The 19977-nt window shown below is 48.5% G+C and overlaps 1 protein-coding gene across 1 annotated transcript in view; it reads left to right on the forward strand.

Moving 5' to 3' along the window:
• The first annotated feature begins 193 nt into the window (after positions 1–193).
• CRYZL1 (crystallin zeta like 1) overlaps positions 194–19977 on the forward strand; it is a 42600-nt gene continuing 22816 nt past the window's right edge. Inside the window, exons 1-5 of the mRNA XM_075332973.1 lie at positions 194–297; positions 8061–8132; positions 8235–8312; positions 11458–11530; positions 13363–13407. Of these exons, the coding sequence (XP_075189088.1) occupies positions 8067–8132; positions 8235–8312; positions 11458–11530; positions 13363–13407 (262 nt within the window). The 5' untranslated portion in view covers positions 194–297; positions 8061–8066. The remainder of the gene's footprint in view (positions 298–8060; positions 8133–8234; positions 8313–11457; positions 11531–13362; positions 13408–19977) is intronic.

Consider the following 19977-nt stretch of genomic DNA (forward strand, 5'->3'; position numbering starts at 1 on the left):
AAAAATGTTTATTGTCAAATTTGGATTCAGTAAGAAATGGCTGATTTCATAACCGAACCTGACAACTTTTGAAAATATGTAGAAAAGGGTAAATATTCGGAAGTTTCTGCCCTGAGCTTGTGGCCAGTGTGATGTCTTATGTGTGAGGCCAGCCTGTAATCCTCCTGCACTGACTATGGAGGGTTAATGGCTGCTCTCCTCCCTCGCTCCTCGCTGCTCCTCCTCTTCCACTTTCCTCCAGACCCATTCAGCAGCAAAAAATAAGAAATTTCACTTCTCCAGCTGAGAGGCCACAGGGTGAGCAGAGGCCGGGCACAGCCTGGCTGTGAGGGTTCCTGTTTTCTGCGCCATGTTCTGCTGACACTGCAGCTTTGTCTTCCGCATTCTAGATCTGGGTCATATTCTGTCGCCCTGTTTGCCTGAGCCCTGATCCAGCCGTGGACTTATTCCGAGCGCTGTGGATTTCCTGTAATGTCGCTTGCTCCTAAAAAAAAAATATACATATCTATATCTATATATATATATATATATATATATATATATATATATATATAAAATCACCATTTTTAACGTGGTGGCCCAATCTATGAGCCATGGCGACAGGATGGGTTGTGTCACCATGTAAAAAATGGTCATTGATTAGAATATGGCACTGATCTAGATAAATGCGTGCGCCATCTTTCAGTTTTGCTTTTTATTCAAAGGTTCTCCACTTCTGGGGACAATTTTTTTTTTTTTTTTCCCCCTAAATGCATGAATTTTCGGCTAAAAATCCTTTATGTAATGGAGTTTGCATTAACATTTTTCGCTCGGTTTGCTTTCTCTAGCCTCTTTGTCGCATTGTCAATTGCTCTCTGCTGAATGGGTTAACTGAGAATCTGTCAGCGAGCTCTTCTCACAGTCTGGCAGGAGTGTTTAAGTTTTTGTATCTGTCTTTTTCTGAGCTCTGTCAGCTGACGGGTGACTGTGCACCAGGTGAAAGTTACATTATATAGTGGTAACTGTCAGCACGCCCTGGCACTTTGACTGACAGCCCACTCTGCACTGCAAAGGACGCTGTCTGTCAAATACTTTGAGTAGATCTGACATCCAGAATTTCCACAAATCAGTTGTTTGCAGGTCGCTTAATGACCGGAAGTAAACAGCGTATTTGTTTTCCTTGCTTACATAGCGCTATTAATTCCACAGCACTTTACAGATGATCATCACTGTCCCCATTGGGGCCCACAATTTAAATTCCCTATTAGGGTATGTGCGCACGTGTGCGTATTGCATGCAGTTATGCTGCGTTCTGCACCGCAGCGTAACTGCATGCGTCCTGCGTCCCCTGCACAGTCTATGGAGATTGTGCAGGAGGCGTGCGCACGTGGCATGTTAGAACGCAGCGATTCGGCTGCTGCCCGAATCGCTGCGTTCTAAGAAGTGACATGTCACTTCTTCCGTGCGGTTTGCATGCTGTCTATAGGGAGAGGCAGCATGCAGAGCGCACGTTCTCTGCCGGCACCATGCGCTTCAGAACGGAGCTTTTCAGCTGCGCTCTGAAGCGCACCTTTTAGGTGCGGTGCAGAGCACACACGTGCGCACATAGCCTAAGTGTTTCTTTGGAGGAAACTAAAACACAGAGGAAAGCCAGTGCAGATGTTGAATTTGGTGGAATTTGAACCCAGGAACGCAGTGCTGCAAAGCGACAGTGCTAACCACTGAGCCCCGTGCTGCCCATTATACAGTGCAAACCACTGAGCCCCCATGCTGCCCATTGTACAGTGCAAACCACTGAGCCCCCGTGCTGCTCATTGTACAGTGCTAACCACTGAGCCACCATGCTGCCCATTGTACAGTGCTAACCACCGAGCCACCATGCTGCCCATTGTACAGTGCTAACCACCGAGCCACCATGCTGCCCATTGTACAGTGCTAACCACAGAGCCACCGTGCTGCCCATTGTACAGTGCTAACCAAAGAGCCACCGTGCTGCCCATTGTACAGTGCTAACCACTGAGTCATTGTGCTGCCCATTGTACAGTGCTAACCACAGAGCCCCCGTGCTGCCCATTGTACAGTGCTAACCAAAGAGCCACCGTGCTGCCCATTGTACAGTGCTAACCACTGAGTCATTGTGCTGCCCATTGTACAGTGCTAACCACTGAGCCACCGTGCTGCCCATTGTACAGTGCTAACCACTGAGCCACAGTGCTGTCCATTGTACAGTGCTAACCACTGAGCCACCGTGCTGCCCATTGTACAGTGCTAACCAAAGAGCCACCGTGCTGCCCATTGTACAGTGCTAACCACTGATCCACCATGCTGCCCATTGTACAGTGCTAACCACAGAGCCACCGTGCTGCCCATTGTACAGTGCTAACCACAGAGCCACCATGCTGCCCATTGTACAGTGCTAACCAAAGAGCCACCGTGCTGCCCATTGTACAGTGCTAACCACTGAGTCATTGTGCTGCCCATTGTACAGTGCTAACCACTGAGCCCCCATGCTGCCCATTGTACAGTGCTAACCACAGAGCCCCCGTGCTGCCCATTGTACAGTGCTAACCACTGAGTCATTGTGCTGCCCATTGTACAGTGCTAACCACTGAGCCCCCGTGCTGCCCATTGTACAGTGCTAACCACAGAGCCCCCGTGCTGCCCATCTTACAGTGCTAACCAAAGAGCCACCGTGCTGCCCATTGTACAGTGCTAACCACTGAGTCATTGTGCTGCCCATTGTACAGTGCTAACCACTGAGCCCCCGTGCTGCCCATTGTACAGTGCTAACCACAGAGCCACCATGCTGCCCATTGTACAGTGCTAACCACTGAGCCACCATGCTGCCCATTGTACAGTGCTAACCACAGAGCCACCGTGCTGCCCATTGTACAGTGCTAACCAAAGAGCCACCGTGCTGCCCATTGTACAGTGCTAACCACTGAGCCACCATGCTGCTCATTGTACAGTGCTAACCAAAGAGCCACCGTGCTGCCCATTGTACAGTGCTAACCACAGAGCCACCGTGCTGCCCATTGTACAGTGCTAACCACAGAGCCACTGTGCTGCCCATTGTACAGTGTTAACGAAAGAGCCACCGTGCTGCCCATTGTACAGTGCTAACCACTGAGTCATTGTGCTGCCCATTGTACAGTGCTAACCACAGAGCCCCCGTGCTGCCCATCTTACAGTGCTAACCAAAGAGCCACCGTGCTGCCCATTGTACAGTGCTAACCACTGAGTCATTGTGCTGCCCATTGTACAGTGCTAACCACTGAGCCACAGTGCTGCCCATTGTACAGTGCTAACCACTGAGCCACTATGCTGCCCATTGTACAGTGCTAACCACAGAGCCACCGTGCTGCCCATTGTACAGTGCTAACCACTGAGTCATTGTGCTGCCCATTGTACAGTGCTAACCACTGAGCCACAGTGCTGCCCATTGTACAGTGCTAACCACTGAGCCACTATGCTGCCCATTGTACAGTGCTAACCACAGAGCCACCGTGCTGCCCATTGTACAGTGCTAACCACTGAGTCAGTGTGCTGCCCACTGTACAGTGCTAACCACTTAGTCACCGTGCTGCCTATTGTATAGTGCTAACCACAGAGCCACTGTGCTGCCCACTGTACAGTGCTAACCACTTAGTCACCGTGCTGCCTATTGTATAGTGCTAACCACAGAGCCCCCGTGCTGCCCATCTTACAGTGCTAACCAAAGAGCCACCGTGCTGCCCATTGTACAGTGCTAACCACTGAGTTATTGTGCTGCCCATTGTACAGTGCTAACCACTGAGCCACAGTGCTGCCCATTGTACAGTGCTAACCACTGAGCCACTATGCTGCCCATTGTACAGTGCTAACCACAGAGCCACCGTGCTGCCCATTGTACAGTGCTAACCACTGAGTCAGTGTGCTGCCCACTGTACAGTGCTAACCACTGAGTCAGTGTGCTGCCCATTGTACAGAGCTAACAACTGAGCCACCATGCTGCCCATTGTACAGTGCTAACCACTGAGCCACCGTGCTGCCCATTGTACAGTGCTAACCACTGAGCCACCGTGCTGCCCATTGTACAGTGCTAACCACTGAGCCATCGTGATGCCCATCGTACAGTGCTAACAGAGCTACCGTGCTCCCCATTGTACAGTGCTAACCACTGAGCCACCGTGCTGCCCATTGTACAGTGCTAACCACTGAGCCCCCATGCTGCCCATTGTACAGTGCTAACCACTGAGCCCCCGTGCTGCCCATTGTACAGTGCTAACCACTGAGCCATCATGCTGCCCATCGTACAGTGCTAACAGAGCTACCGTGCTCCCCATTGTACAGTGCTAACCACTGAGCCACCGTGCTGCCCATTGTACAGTGCTAACCACTGAGCCCCCATGCTGCCCATTGTACAGTGCTAACCACTGAGCCCCCGTGCTGCTCATTGTACAGTGCTAACCACTGAGCCACCATGCTGCCCATTGTACAGTGCTAACCACTGAGCCACCATGCTGCCCATTGTACAGTGCTAACCACAGAGCCATCGTGCTGCCCATTGTACAGTGCTAATCAAAGAGCCACCGTGCTGCCCATTGTACAGTGCTAACCACTTAGTCATTGTGCTGCCCATTGTACAGTGCTAACCACTGAGCCACCGTGCTGCCCATTGTACAGTGCTAACCACTGAGCCACCGTGCTGACCATTGTACAGTGCTAACCACTGAGCCACCATGCTGCCCATTGTACAGTGCTAACCACAGAGCCATCGTGCTGCCCATTGTACAGTGCTAACCAAAGAGCCACCGTGCTGTCCATTGTACAGTGCTAACCACTGAGCTATTGTGCTGCCCATTGTACAGTGCTAACCACTGAGCCACCGTGCTGCCCATTGTACAGTGCTAACCACTCAGCCACCGTGCTGCCCATTGTACAGTGCTAACCACTGAGCCACCGTGCTGCCCATCGTACAGTGCTAACAGAGCTACCGTGCTCCCCATTGTACAGTGCTAACCACTGAGCCACCGTGCTGCCCATTGTACAGTGCTAACCACTGAGCCACCGTGCTCCCCATTGTACAGTGATAACCACAGAGCCACCGTGCTGTTCATTGTACAGTGCTAACCACAGAGCCACCATGCTGTTCATTGTACAGTGCTAACCACAGAGCCACCATGCTGTCCATTGTACAGTGCTAACCACAGAGCCACCGTGCTGCCCATTGTACAGTGCTAACCACTGAGTCATTGTGCTGCCCATTGTACAGTGCTAACCACAGAGCCACCGTGCTGCCCATTGTACAGTGCTAACCACAGAGCCCCCGTGCTGCCCATTGTACAGTGCTAACCACTGAGTCATTGTGCTGCCCATTGTACAGTGCTAACCACTGAGCCCCCGTGCTGCCCATTGTACAGTGCTAACCACAGAGCCCCCGTGCTGCCCATTGTACAGTGCTAACCACTGAGTCATTGTGCTGCCCATTGTACAGTGCTAACCACTGAGCCCCCGTGCTGCCCATTGTACAGTGCTAACCACAGAGCCCCCGTGCTGCCCATCTTACAGTGCTAACCAAAGAGCCACCGTGCTGCCCATTGTACAGTGCTAACCACTGAGTCATTGTGCTGCCCATTGTACAGTGCTAACCACTGAGCCACCGTGCTGCCCATTGTACAGTGCTAACCACTGAGTCATTGTGCTGCCCATTGTACAGTGCTAACCACAGAGCCACCGTGCTGCCCATTGTACAGTGCTAACCACAGAGCCCCCGTGCTGCCCATTGTACAGTGCTAACACTGAGTCATTGTGCTGCCCATTGTACAGTGCTAACCACTGAGCCCCCGTGCTGCCCATTGTACAGTGCTAACCACAGAGCCCCCGTGCTGCCCATTGTACAGTGCTAACCACTGAGTCATTGTGCTGCCCATTGTACAGTGCTAACCACTGAGCCCCCGTGCTGCCCATTGTACAGTGCTAACCACAGAGCCCCCCGTGCTGCCCATCTTACAGTGCTAACCAAAGAGCCACCGTGCTGCCCATTGTACAGTGCTAACCACTGAGTCATTGTGCTGCCCATTGTACAGTGCTAACCACTGAGCCACCGTGCTGCCCATTGTACAGTGCTAACCACTGAGCCACCGTGCTGCCCATTGTACAGTGCTAACCACAGAGCCACCGTGCTGCCCATTGTACAGTGCTAACCACTGAGTCAGTGTGCTGCCCATTGTACAGTGCTAACCACTGAGTCAGTGTGCTGCCCATTGTACAGAGCTAACAACTGAGCCACCATGCTGCCCATTGTACAGTGCTAACCACTGAGCCACAATGCTGCCCATTGTACAGTGCTAACCACAGAGCCATCGTGCTGCCCATTGTACAGTGCTAACCAAAGAGCCACCGTGCTGCCCATTGTACAGTGCTAACCACTGAGTCATTGTGCTGCCCATTGTACAGTGCTAACCACTGAGCCCCCGTGCTGCCCATTGTACAGTGCTAACCACAGAGCCCCCGTGCTGCCCATTGTACAGTGCTAACCACAGAGCCCCCGTGCTGCCCATTGTACAGTGCTAACCACAGAGCCCCCGTGCTGCCCATTGTACAGTGCTAACCACAGAGCCACCGTGCTGCCCATTGTACAGTGCTAACCAAAGAGCCACAGTGCTGCCCATTGTACAGTGCTAACCACTGAGCCACCGTGCTGCCCATTGTACAGTGCTAACCACTGAGCCACCGTGCTGCCCATTGTACAGTGCTAACCACTGAGCCACCATGCTGCCCATTGTACAGTGCTAACCACTGAGCCACCATGCTGCTCATTGTACAGTGCTAACCACAGAGCCCCCGTGCTGCTCATTGTACAGTGCTAACCACAGAGCCACCGTGCTGCCCATTGTACAGTGCTAACCACTGAGTCAGTGTGCTGCCCATTGTACAGTGCTAACCACTGAGTCAGTGTGCTGCCCATTGTACAGTGCTAACCACTGAGCCACCATGCTGCCCATTGTACAGTGCTAACCACTGAGCCACCATGCTGCCCATTGTACAGTGCTAACCACTGAGCCACAGTGCTGCCCATTGTACAGTGCTAACCACTGAGCCACCGTGCTGCCCATTGTACAGTGCTAACCACTGAGCCACCGTGCTGCCCATCGTACAGTGCTAACCACAGAGCCACCATGCTGCCCATCGTACAGTGCTAACAGAGCTACCGTGCTCCCCATTGTACAGTGCTAACCACAGAGCCACCGTGCTGTTCATTGTACAGTGCTAACCACTGAGCCACCGTGCTGCCCATTGTACAGGGCTAACCACAGAGCCACCATGCTGTCCATTGTACAGTGCTAACCACAAAGCCCCCTTGCTGCCCATTGTACAGTGCTAACCACAGAGCCACAGTGCTGTCCATTGTACAGTCATTGTACAGTGCTAACCACTGAGCCATCGTGCTGCGCATTGGACAGTGCTAACCACTGAACCACCGTACTGTCCATTGTACAGTGATAACCACAGAGCCCCCGTGCTGCCCACTGTACAGTGCTAACCACTTAGTCACCGTGCTGCCTATTGTACAGTGCTAACCACAGAGCCACTGTGTTGCCCATTGTACAGTGCTAACCACTCAGCCATGGTGTTGCCCATTGTACAGTGCTAAACACTGAGCCACGAGCTTCCTGGAGCCAGGCCAGCACACCACAGTTTTGTACTCTGTGTAGTGGTCGTTCTTGGTCAGTGTAGATCAGCTCCTATTACAATGAATGTGATCTGAGCTGCAGGAGCAGAACACGGCCACTACCCAGTATACGGAGCTTTGGGGTTTCCACAACATAAAAGGATTTTTCCGGGCTCTATGGGATCTGCTATATTCATGATAGAGCCACTGTAAATCCCAATGACACAATCACTTGGGGGTCTCCTTTGTATTGAGCAGTCTTGGTTTCTTCCAGTATTCTCTAAGACATTTCCCTGGTCTAGGGGTGTGGGGGGGATTGTGCATTTTTGCCAGCTGTGATTTCCTATGACGATGCGGCGGGGCCCGTCCCTGTTGTAGCAGCTTTATGTATTTTACCTGCTCTCTCCTTATGGCGTCCTTGCTCCAGGTCGGCATGAAGGGGCTGTACTACAGATTCACCAGCTCCCCGGACGAGGAGACATTTGTGTTTCAGGAAAATGTAAGTATTCAGTCATTTCTGGAATGTGGATATTTTAGATGCTTTATTTATTTATTTTCCCTATCAAGTTATATTATTTTAAGATTTCTTTATATTTCTCAGGAACCTGCGTCTTCACCCAGTGACTATCATGTGAAAGTACAAGTGAAAGCCTGCGCCCTGACTCCCATCAATACAAAGGTACCTGTCCAGGGCATTCATGGTAGATATATACAGTAAAGCCCCCATACACATTAGATGGCTGTCAGACACATGATCGTTCAGCCAATAATTCTCCCCGACTCTCCGAGTTCTCCTGTGTTCTCTATGAGAGAGCTGCTGACAGACATCTATGACAGCGGCTTATCTCTGAGACCAGGGCTGGGCAAAGTGCGGCCTGCAGATCATTGCTGGCCCTCTGGCTTTTCCAGTCCAGCCTGTGGACCAGGACAGGCGAAGAGCAGAAAACAGAAGCAGTCTATCTCTATATACAGTATATAACACAGAATCCACCATTCACAGTAGGTGATGTCACAGCTCACCTCCTCCTACTCCTCTACAATGACTGATAATACCAATATATACAGAACATAACACAGGATCTATCATTCACAATAGGTAATGTCCCAGCTCACCTCCTCCTCCTCCTGTACAATGACTGATAACAACTCTATATACAGAAGATATCACAGGATTGACTAGTCATAAATGTGATGTCACAGCTCACCTCTCCCCCCTCCTTTCCAATAACTGATAACACCTCTATACACAGTAGATAACACAGGATCCATCATTCACAATGGGTAATGTCACAGCTCACCTCCTCTCCCTCCTGTACAATGAATAAAAACACCTCTTATATACAGTAGATAACATAGGATCCACTAATCACAATAGATGATGTCACAGCTCACCTCCTCTTCCTGTACAATGATAGATAATTCCTCCTATATACAGTAGATAACACAGGATCCACCATGTACAATAGGTGATGTCACAGCTTACCTCCTCCCCCTGTACAATGACTGATAACCCCTCCATATACAGTAGATAACACAGGATCCACCATTCACAATAGGTGATGCCACAGCTCACCTCCTTCTCCTGTTCAATAACCTTTGCCTACATTAGAAATACTACTACATAATACAACCTACAGTGCTTTGCGAAAGTATTCAGTCCCCTTGAACCTTTCAACCTTTTCCCACATTTAAGGCCTCAAACATAAAGATAAAACATTTTAATTTTTTGTTGAAGAATCTACAAGTGGGACACAATTGTGAAGTTGAAGAAAATGTATTACTTATGTTAAACTTTTGTAAAAAATAAATAACTGAAAATGGGGCGTGCAATATTATTCATCCCTTTTACTTTCAGTGCAGCAAACTCACTCAAGTAGAAGATAAATATAATCCCCTGTGTGTAATCAAGTCTCCGTATAAATGCACCTGCTCTGAGATAGTCTCAGTGTTCTGTTTAAAGCGCAGATAGCATCATGAAGACCAAGGAACACAACAGGCAGGTCCGTGATACTGTTGTGGAGAAGTTTAAAGCTGGATTTGGATACAAAATTGATTTCTAAAACCTTAAACATCCCAAGGAGCACTGTGCAAGCGATCATATTGAAATGGAAGGAGTATCATATCACTGCAAATCTACCAAGACCCGGCCGTTCCTCTAAACATTCATCTCAAACAAGGAGAAGACTGATCAGATGCAGCCAAGAGGCCCATGATCACTCTGGATGAACTGCAGAGATCTACAGCTGAGGTGGCAGAGTCTGTCCATAGGACAACAATCAGTCGTAGACTGCACAAATCTGGCCTTTATGGAAGAGTGGCAAGAAGAAAGAAATTTCTCAAAGATATCCCTAAAAAGTGTCATTTAAAGTTTGCCACAAGCCACCTGGGAGACACCAAACATGTGGAAGAAGGTGCTCTGGTCAGATGAAACCAAAATAAAACTTTTTGGGCACAATGCCAAACGATATGTTTGGCGTAAAAGCAACACAGCTCATCACCCTGAACACACCATCCCCACTGTCAAACATGGTGGTGGCAGCATCATGCTTTGGGCCTACTTTTCTTCAGCAGGGACAGGGAAGATGGTTAAAATTGATGGGAAGATGGATGGAGCCAAATACAGGACCATTCTTGTAGAAAACCTGTTGGAGTCTCTAAAGACCTGGGACTGGGATAGAGATTTATCTTCCAACAAGACAATGATCCAAACATAAAGCAAAATCTACAATGGAATGGTTCACAAATAAACATATCCAGGTGTTAGAATGGCCAGGTCACAGTCCAGACCTGAATCCAATCGAGAATCTGTGGAAAGAGCTGAAAACTGCTGTTCACAAACGCCTCCATCCAACCTCACTCAGCTCCAGCTGTTTACAAAGGAAGAATGGGCGAGAATTTCAGTCTCTCCATGTGCAAAACTGATAGAGACATTCCCCAAGAGACTGCAGCTGTAATCGCACCAAAAGGGGGCGCTATAAAAGTATTAACTTAAAGGGGATGAATAATATTGCATGCCCCAATTTTCAGATATTTCTTGTTTAAAATAAGCAATAAATTTCGTTCAACTTCACAATTGTGTCCACTTGTTGTTGATTCTTCACCAGAACATTAACATTTTTATCTTTATGTTTGAAGCCTGAAATGTGGAAAAAGTTGAAATATTTGTCCTTGTCGCCCATTAGACTTTTTTTTTTTTCACAATAGTGATATATATATATAATAAATTATAACAAGACAGAAAAAAATTATTATATAAAGGGGAAGCTCTGCTACAACCATGAAATATGTTGGTGCCCAGAAAAAATAATGTGACAATTATAAAAAACTATTAGGCTATGTGCGCACGTTGCCTTTTTTTGTGACCACAAAGATGCAGTGTTTTTCTGCGTTTTTTGCTGCGTTTTGCTGCGTTTTTGTTGCAGCGTTCCTTCCAATGCATTGCACGGGTGAAAAACGCTGGCAAAACACAGAAATAATTGACATGTTGCATCTTTGTGGTCACCACAAAAACGCACCTAAAACAAAACTGCACTGTGTAGACAGCAAAAATGAAAACTCATAGACTTTGCGAGGGAAGCAAAGGCACCCGAAAAACGCAGCGTGCGCACATAGCCTAAAGCTAAAAACCTTACGTAAACAATAGGGTGTTTCCTGATGCCCCATTCCCTTGAAGATTCTCCAGGTCGCTCTTTAAATATTTGTTTTTTGTTTGTTTTTTTGCTGTTTTTTACATGGTGTACCGTATGTGCAGTATGTATCTCTTTCTAGTTTCAATGTTACAGAACAGAAGTCATGGAATTGTTTTTTTTCTACCTATATTTTAGCTAATTTCAGCTTTATATCAAAGTAAAGAATATGTACCAGTGGGGCGAGATGTGGCCGGAGTAATCCTGGAAGGTGAGCACCAAGGAAAATTGCCCATTACAGTCCATTGGGTAGAATTTGTGTATTTTGTTTGTTTTAACTCTTTTGGATCTGTGTGTTGTCGTGTTAGTTTATTTCTCTAGTTATTTCCTTGCAGTTTTTGCCCATCATCCCTTTTATTCCAGCCTCAAAGAGAACATTTAATGTTGTATAATCTTATATACAAAAAATAATTTCCTTCTCCTGCCCCCTTTACCCTTATTTGCTGATTACTGGGGGTCTGAATGCAGGGACTCCTGGGCATCCCAAGATCGGGGATTTGCACCCTTCTCCTGCAGGCGCATATGCACCTTCACTTCATTCATTGTCTTTTGGACTACCAAGCACAGCGCTCAGCTACTCCCAGCAGTCCCATAGTGAATGAATGGAGCAGAAGCCACACATATGCCACTCCGCTCCATTCATTGTCTATGGGACTGCCAAGCCCAGCACTCAGCTACTCCCAGCAGTCCCATAGTGAATGAATGGAGCAGAAGCCACACATATGCCACTCCGCTCCATTCATTGTCTATGGGACTGCCAAGCACAGCACTCAGCTACTCCCAGCAGTCCCATAGTGAATGAATGGAGCAGAAGCCACACATATGCCACTCCGCTCCATTCATTGTCTATGGGACTGCCAAGCCCAGCGCTCAGCTACTCCCAGCAGTCCCATAGTGAATGAATGGAGCAGAAGCCACACATATGCCACTCCGCTCCATTCATTGTCTATGGGACTGCCAAGCACAGCACTCAGCTACTCCCAGCAGTCCCATAGTGAATGAATGGAGCAGAAGCCACACATATGCCACTCCGCTCCATTCATTGTCTATGGGACTGCCAAGTACAGCGCTTAGCTACTCCCAGAAGTCCCATAGCCAATGAACGGAGCAGAAGCCATGCATGCGACCTCCGCTCCATTCATTGTCTATGGGACTGCTAAGCACAGTGCTCAGCTACTCCCACAGTCCCATAGCCAATGAAATGAGCAGAAGCACAACTCCGCTCCATTCATCGTCTATGGGACTGCTAAGCACAGTGCTCAGCTACTCCCGGCAGTCCCATAAACAATGAATGGTGCTGAAGCAGCGTATACACACCTCTGCGCCATTCATTGTCTATGGGACTGCCAACCACAACACTCAGCTACTCCAGGCAGTCCCATAAACCATGCATGGAGCAGAAGCAAAGCATGCGCACCTCTGCTCTGTTCTTGGAGCTGAGGGGCCCCATTCTCAGAATTTCTAGGGGTCCCAGCAGTCAGAACCCAAGCATTCAGTAAGTTATACCTTATCCTATGGGTGGGGAAGTGTGGACACCTTGATTTTTAGGAATAATGCTTTACAGCTAATAAATGGATGTTTTTGCCAATATGAATTTTACTACTGCGGATGCCATCTACAAAGAATAACCTCTATTGTGCAGGTACAAGACCCTGCACATTTGTGCATTGCATGATTTTAGTTGGAACTGTGTAATACTCTTTTTCACCTGCAGGGGCACTGTAGGGAAATCAACTAATAACTAATTTCAGATAATTGTTCAGGCGCCAAATAGGACACGTAATGCCCCGCACGTTAGGGGACCAGCTAAAAAAAAAGTGTTTTCTAAAAAGGACGAACTCTATAAATTTTTATCTGGCTGTGCAGAAAGTGATGGTAAATCCCAGCAGACACTGCGCACTGATGGTCAAGAGCTGCGGCGTACTGGAAAATACAGCATAACGACGCTAGAATGACACAAAGCTCATGATGTGCCAAATATATACCTGATATCCTATTTATATATATTAAAAGCAAACTGGTTTTTTTCTATTTTTATTCTAGTGGGACCTAAAGTATCTTTCTTTAAACCGGATGATGAAGTTGTAGGTAAGTGTCCGATTTCTGCCAAAAAGCAATTTGATGAGTTTTGTGTCTTATTTTGTAGCACTAATGTCTGAATGAAATTAATTTTAATTAAATATCTGTGTCAAACTATGTGTCTCCGTGGTTATCACCTTCAAACAAACGTAGCCCTCCATACAGAATAATGGGCCCCACGTAGCCCGCCATACAGAATAATGGGCCTCACATAGCCCTCCATACAGAATAATGGCCCCACATAGCCCTCCATACAGAATAATGGCCCCACATAGCCCTCCATACAGAATAATGGACCCCACATAACCCTCCATACAGAATAATGGACCCCACATAACCCTCCATACAGAATAATGGACCCCACATAGTCCTCCATACAGAATAATGGGCCCCACATAGCCCTCCATACAGAATAATGGACCCCACATAGCTCTCCATACAGAATAATGGACCCCACATAACCCTCCATACAGAATAATGGACCCCACATAACCCTCCATACAGAATAATGGGCCCCACATAGCCCTCCATACAGAATAATGGGCCCCACATAGCCCTCCATACAGAATAATGGACCCCACATAACCCTCCATACAGAATAATGGACCCCACATAGCCCTCCATACAGAATAATGGGCCCCACATAGCCCTCCATACAGAATAATGGGCCCCACATAGCCCTCCATACAGAATAATGGACCCCACATAGCCCTCCATACAGAATAATGGGCCCCACATAGCTCTCCATACAGAATAATGGCACCACATAGCCCTCCATACAGAATAATGGGCCCCACATAGCCCTCCATACAGAATAATGAGCCCCACATAGCCCTCCATACAGAATAATGGGCCCCACATAGCCCTCTATACAGAATAATGGGCCCCACATAGCCCTCCATACAGAATAATGGCCCCACATAGCCCTCCATACAGAATAATGGCCCCACATAGTCCTCTATATAGAATAATGGGCCCCACATAGCTCTCCATACAGAATAATGGCACCACATAGCCCTCCATACAGAATAATGGGCCCCACATAGTCCTCCATACAAAATAATGGGCCCCACATAGCCCTCCATACAGAATAATGGGCCCCACATAGCCCTCCATACAGAATAATGGGCCCCACATAGTCCTCTATACAGAATAATGGGCCCCACATAGCCCTCCATACAGAATAATGGCCCCACATAGTCCTCTATACAGAATAATGGGCCCCACATAGCTCTCCATACATAATAATGGCACCACATAGCCCTCCATACAGAATAATGGGCCCCACATAGCCCTCCATACAGAATAATGGCCCCACATAGCCCTCCATACAGAATAATGGGTCCCACATAGCTCTCCATACAGAATAATGGGCTCCACATAGTCCTCCATACAGAATAATGGGCCCCACATAGCCCTCCATACAGAATAATGGGCCCCACATAGCCCTCCATACAGAATAATGGGCCCCACATAGCCCTCCATACAGAATAATGGGCCCCACATAGCCCTCCATACAGAATAATGGGCTCCACATAGCCCTCCATACAGAATAATGGGCCCCACATAGCCCTCCATACAGAATAATGGGCCCCACATAGTAGTCCTCCATACAGAATAATGGCCCCCACATAGCCCTCCATACAGAATAATGGGCCCCACATAGCTCTCCATACAGAATAATGGCACCACATAGCCCTCCATACAGAATAATGGGCCCCACATAGCTCTCTATACAGAATAATGGCACCACATAGCCCTCCATACAGAATAATGGGCCCCACATAGCTCTCTATACAGAATAATGGCACCACATAGCCCTCCATACAGAATAATGGACCCCACATAGCCCTCCATGCACAATAATGGGCCCCACATAGCCCTCCATACAGAATAATGGGCACCACATAGCCCTCCATACAGAATAATGGGCCCCACATAGCCCTCCATACAGAATAATGGGCCCCACATAGCCCTCCATACAGAATAATGGACCCACATAGCCCTCCATGTACAATAATGGGCCCCACATAGCCCTCCATACAGAATAATGGGCACCACATAGCCCTCCATACAGAATAATGGGCACCACATAGCCCTCCATACAAAATAATGGGCCCCATATAGCCCTCCATACAGAATAATGGACCTCACATAGCCCTCCTTACAGAATAATGGACCCCACATAGTAGTCCTCCATACAGAATAATGGACCTCACATAGTCCTCCATACAGAATAATGGACCTCACATAGTCCTCCATACAGAATAATGGCCCCCACATAGCCCTCCATACAGAATAATGGGCACCACATAGCCCTCCATACAGAATAATGGGCCTCACATAGCCCTCCATACAGAATAATGGACCTCACATAGCCCTCCATACAGAATAATGGACCTCACATAGCCCTCCTTACAGAATAATGGACCCCACATAGTAGTCCTCCATACAGAATAATGGGCCCCACATAGCCCTCCATACAGAATAATGGACCTCACATAGTCCTCCATACAGAATAATGGCCCCCACATAGCCCTCCATGTAGAATAATGGACCCCACATAGCCCTCCATACAGAATAATGGGCCCCACATAGCCCTCCATGTAGAATAATGGGCCCCACATAGCCCTCCATACAGAATAATGGGCCCCACATAGCCCTCCATACAGAATAATGGACCCCACATAGCCCTCCATACAGAATAATGGACCCCACATAGCCCTCCTTACAGAATAATGGACCCCACATAGTAGCCCTCCATACAGAATAATGGCCGCCACATAGCCCTCCATGTAGAATAATGGACCCCATATAGCCCTCCATACAGAATAATGGGCCCCACATAGCCCTCCATACAGAATAATGGGCCCCACATAGCCCTCCATACAGAATAATGGGCCCCACATAGCCCTCCATACAGAATAATGGCCCCACATAGCCCTCCATACAGAATAATGGGCCCCACATAGCTCTCCATACAGAATAATGGGCCCCACATAGCTCTCCATACAGAATAATGGACCCCACATAGCCCTCCTTACAGAATAATGGACCCCACATAGTAGCCCTCCATACAGAATAATGGCCCCACATAGCCCTCCATACAGAATAATGGCCCCACATAGCCCTCCATGTAGAATAATGGGCCCCACATAGCCCTCTATACAGAATAATGGCCCCACATAGCCCTCCATACAGAATAATGGCCCCACATAGCCATCCATACAGAATAATGGGCCCCACATAGCCCTCCATACAGAATAATGGGCCCCACATATCCCTCCATACAGAATAATGGGCCCCACATAGCCCTCCATACAGAATAATGGGCCCCACATAGCCCTCCATACAGAATAATGGCCCCACATAGCCCTCCATGTAGAATAATGGGCCCCACATAGCCCTCCATACAGAATAATGGGCCCCACATAGCCCTCCATACAGAATAATGGGCCCCACATAGCCCTCCATACAGAATAATGGGCCCCACATAGCCCTCCATACAGAATAATGGGCCCCACATAGCCCTCCATACAGAATAATGGGCCCCACATAGCCCTCCATACAGAATAATGGCCCCACATAGCCCTCCATACAGAATAATGGCCCCCACATACCTCTCCATACAGAATAATGGCCCCACATAGCCCTCCATACAGAATAATGGGCCCCACATAGCCCTCCATACAGAATAATGGCCCCACATAGCCCTCCATATAGAATAATGGCCCCACATAGCCCTCCATACAGAATAATGGCCCCACATAGCCCTCCATACAGAATAATGGCCCCACATAGCCCTCCATACAGAATAATGGCACCACATAGCCCTCCATACAGAATAATGGCCCCACATAGCCCTCCATGTAGAATAATGGGCCCCACATAGCCCTCCATACAGAATAATGGCACCACATAGCCCTCCATACAGAATAATGGCCCCACATAGCCCCCCATACAGAATAATGGCACCACATATCCCTCCATACAGAATAATGGGCCCCACATAGCCCTCCATACAGAATAATGGGCCCCACATAGCCCTCCATACAGAATAATGGGCCCCACATAGTCCTCCATACAGAATAATGGCCCCACATAGCCCTCCATACAGAATAATGGCCCCACATAGCCCTCCATACAGAATAATGGGCCCCACATAGCCCTCCATACAGAATAATGGGCCCCACATAGCCCTCCATAAAGAATAATGGGCCCCACATAGCCCTCCATACAGAATAATGGGCACCACATAGCCCTCCATACAGAATAATGGGCCCCACATAGCCCTCCATACAGAATAATGGACCCCACATAGCCCTCCATACAGAATAATGGGCCCCACATAGCCCTCCATACAGAATAATGGGCCCCACATAGCCCTCCATACAGAATAATGGGCCCCACATAGCCCTCCATACAGAATAATGGCACCACATAGCCCTCCATACAGAATAATGGCCCCACATAGCCCTCCATGTAGAATAATGGGCCCCACATAGCCCTCCATACAGAATAATGGGCCCCACATAGCCCTCCATACAGAATAATGGGCCCCACATAGCCCTCCATACAGAATAATGGGCCCCACATAGCCCTCCATACAGAATAATGGCCCCACATAGCCCTCCATACAGAATAATGGGCCCCACATAGCCCTCCATACAGAATAATGGCCCCACATAGCCCTCCATACAGAATAATGGCACCACATAGCCCTCCATACAGAATAATGGCACCACATAGCCCTCCATACAGAATAACGGGCCCCACATAGCCCTCCATACAGAATAATGGGCCCCACATAGCCCTCCATACAGAATAATGGCCCCACATAGCCCTCCATACAGAATAATGGCACCACATGGCCCTCCATACAGAATAATGGGCCCCACATAGCCTTCCATACAGAATAATGGGCCCCACATAGCCCTCCATACAGAATAATGGGCCCCACATAGCCCTCCATACAGAATAATGGGCCCCACATAGCCCTCCATACAGAATAATGGGCCCCACATAGCCCCCCATACAGAATAATGGCCCCACATAGCCCTCCTTGTAGAATAATGGGCCCCACATAGCCCTTCATACAGAATAATGGGCCCCACATAGCCCTCCATACAGAATAATGGGCCCCACATAGCCCTCCATACAGAATAATGGGCCCCACATAGCCCTCCATACAGAATAATGGCACCACATAGCCCTCCATACAGAATAATGGGCCCCACATAGCCCTCCATACAGAATAATGGGCCCCACATAGCCCTCCATACAGAATAATGGGCCCCACATAGCCCTCCATACAGAATAATGGCCCCACATAGCCCTCCATACAGAATAATGGCCCTACATAACCCTCCATACAGAATAATGGGCCCCACATAGTCCTCCATACAGAATAATGGGCCCCACATAGCCCTCCATACAGAATAATGGGCCCCACATAGCCCTCCATACAGAATAATGGGCCCCACATAGCCCTCCATACAGAATAATGGCCCCACATAGTTCTCCATACAGAATAATTGCCCCACATAGCCCTCCATGTAGAATAATGGGCCCCACATAGCCCTCCATACAGAATAATGGTCCCACATAGCCCTCCATACAGAATAATGGGCCCCACATAGTCCTCCATACAGAATAATGGCCCCACATAGCCCTCCATACAGAATAATGGCACCACATAGCCCTCCATACAGAATAATGGCGCCACATAGCCCTCCTTGTAGAATAATGGGCCCCACATAGCCCTCCATACAGAATAATGGGCCCCACATAGCCCTCCATACAGAATAATGGGCCCCACATAGCCCTCCATACAGAATAATGGGCCCCACATAGCCCTCCATACAGAATAATGGCCCCACATAGCCCTCCATACAGAATAATGGGCCCCACATAGCCCTCCATACAGAATAATGGCTCCACATAGTCCTCCATACAGAATAATGGGCCCCACATAGTCCTCCATACAGAATAATGGCCCCACATAGCCCTCCATACAGAATAATGGCACCACATAGCCCTCCATACAGAATAATGGCCCCACATAGCCCTCCTTGTAGAATAATGGGCCCCACATAGCCCTCCATACAGAATAATGGCCCCACATAGCCCTCCATACAGAATAATGGGCCCCACATAGCCCTCCATACAGAATAATGGCCCCACATAGCCCTCCATACAGAATAATGGGCCCCACATAGCCCTCCATACAGAATAATTGGCCCCACATAACCCTCCATACAGAATAATGGGCCCCACATAGTCCTCCATACAGAATAATGGCCCCACATATCCCTCCATACAGAATAATGGGCCCCACATAGCCCTCCATACAGAATAATGGGCCCCACATAGCCCTCCATACAGAATAATGGGCCCCACATAGCCCTCCATACAGAATAATGGGCCCCACATAGCCCTCCATACAGAATAATGGGCCCCACATAGCCCTCCATACAGAATAATGGACCCCACATAGTCCTCCATACAGAATAATGGGCCCCACATAGCCCTCCATACAGAATAATGGACCCCACATAGCCCTCCATACAGAATAATGGC

The sequence above is a fragment of the Anomaloglossus baeobatrachus genome, chromosome 2 (genome assembly GCF_048569485.1).
Source record: "Anomaloglossus baeobatrachus isolate aAnoBae1 chromosome 2, aAnoBae1.hap1, whole genome shotgun sequence".
NCBI classification, from domain to species: domain Eukaryota; kingdom Metazoa; phylum Chordata; class Amphibia; order Anura; family Aromobatidae; genus Anomaloglossus; species Anomaloglossus baeobatrachus.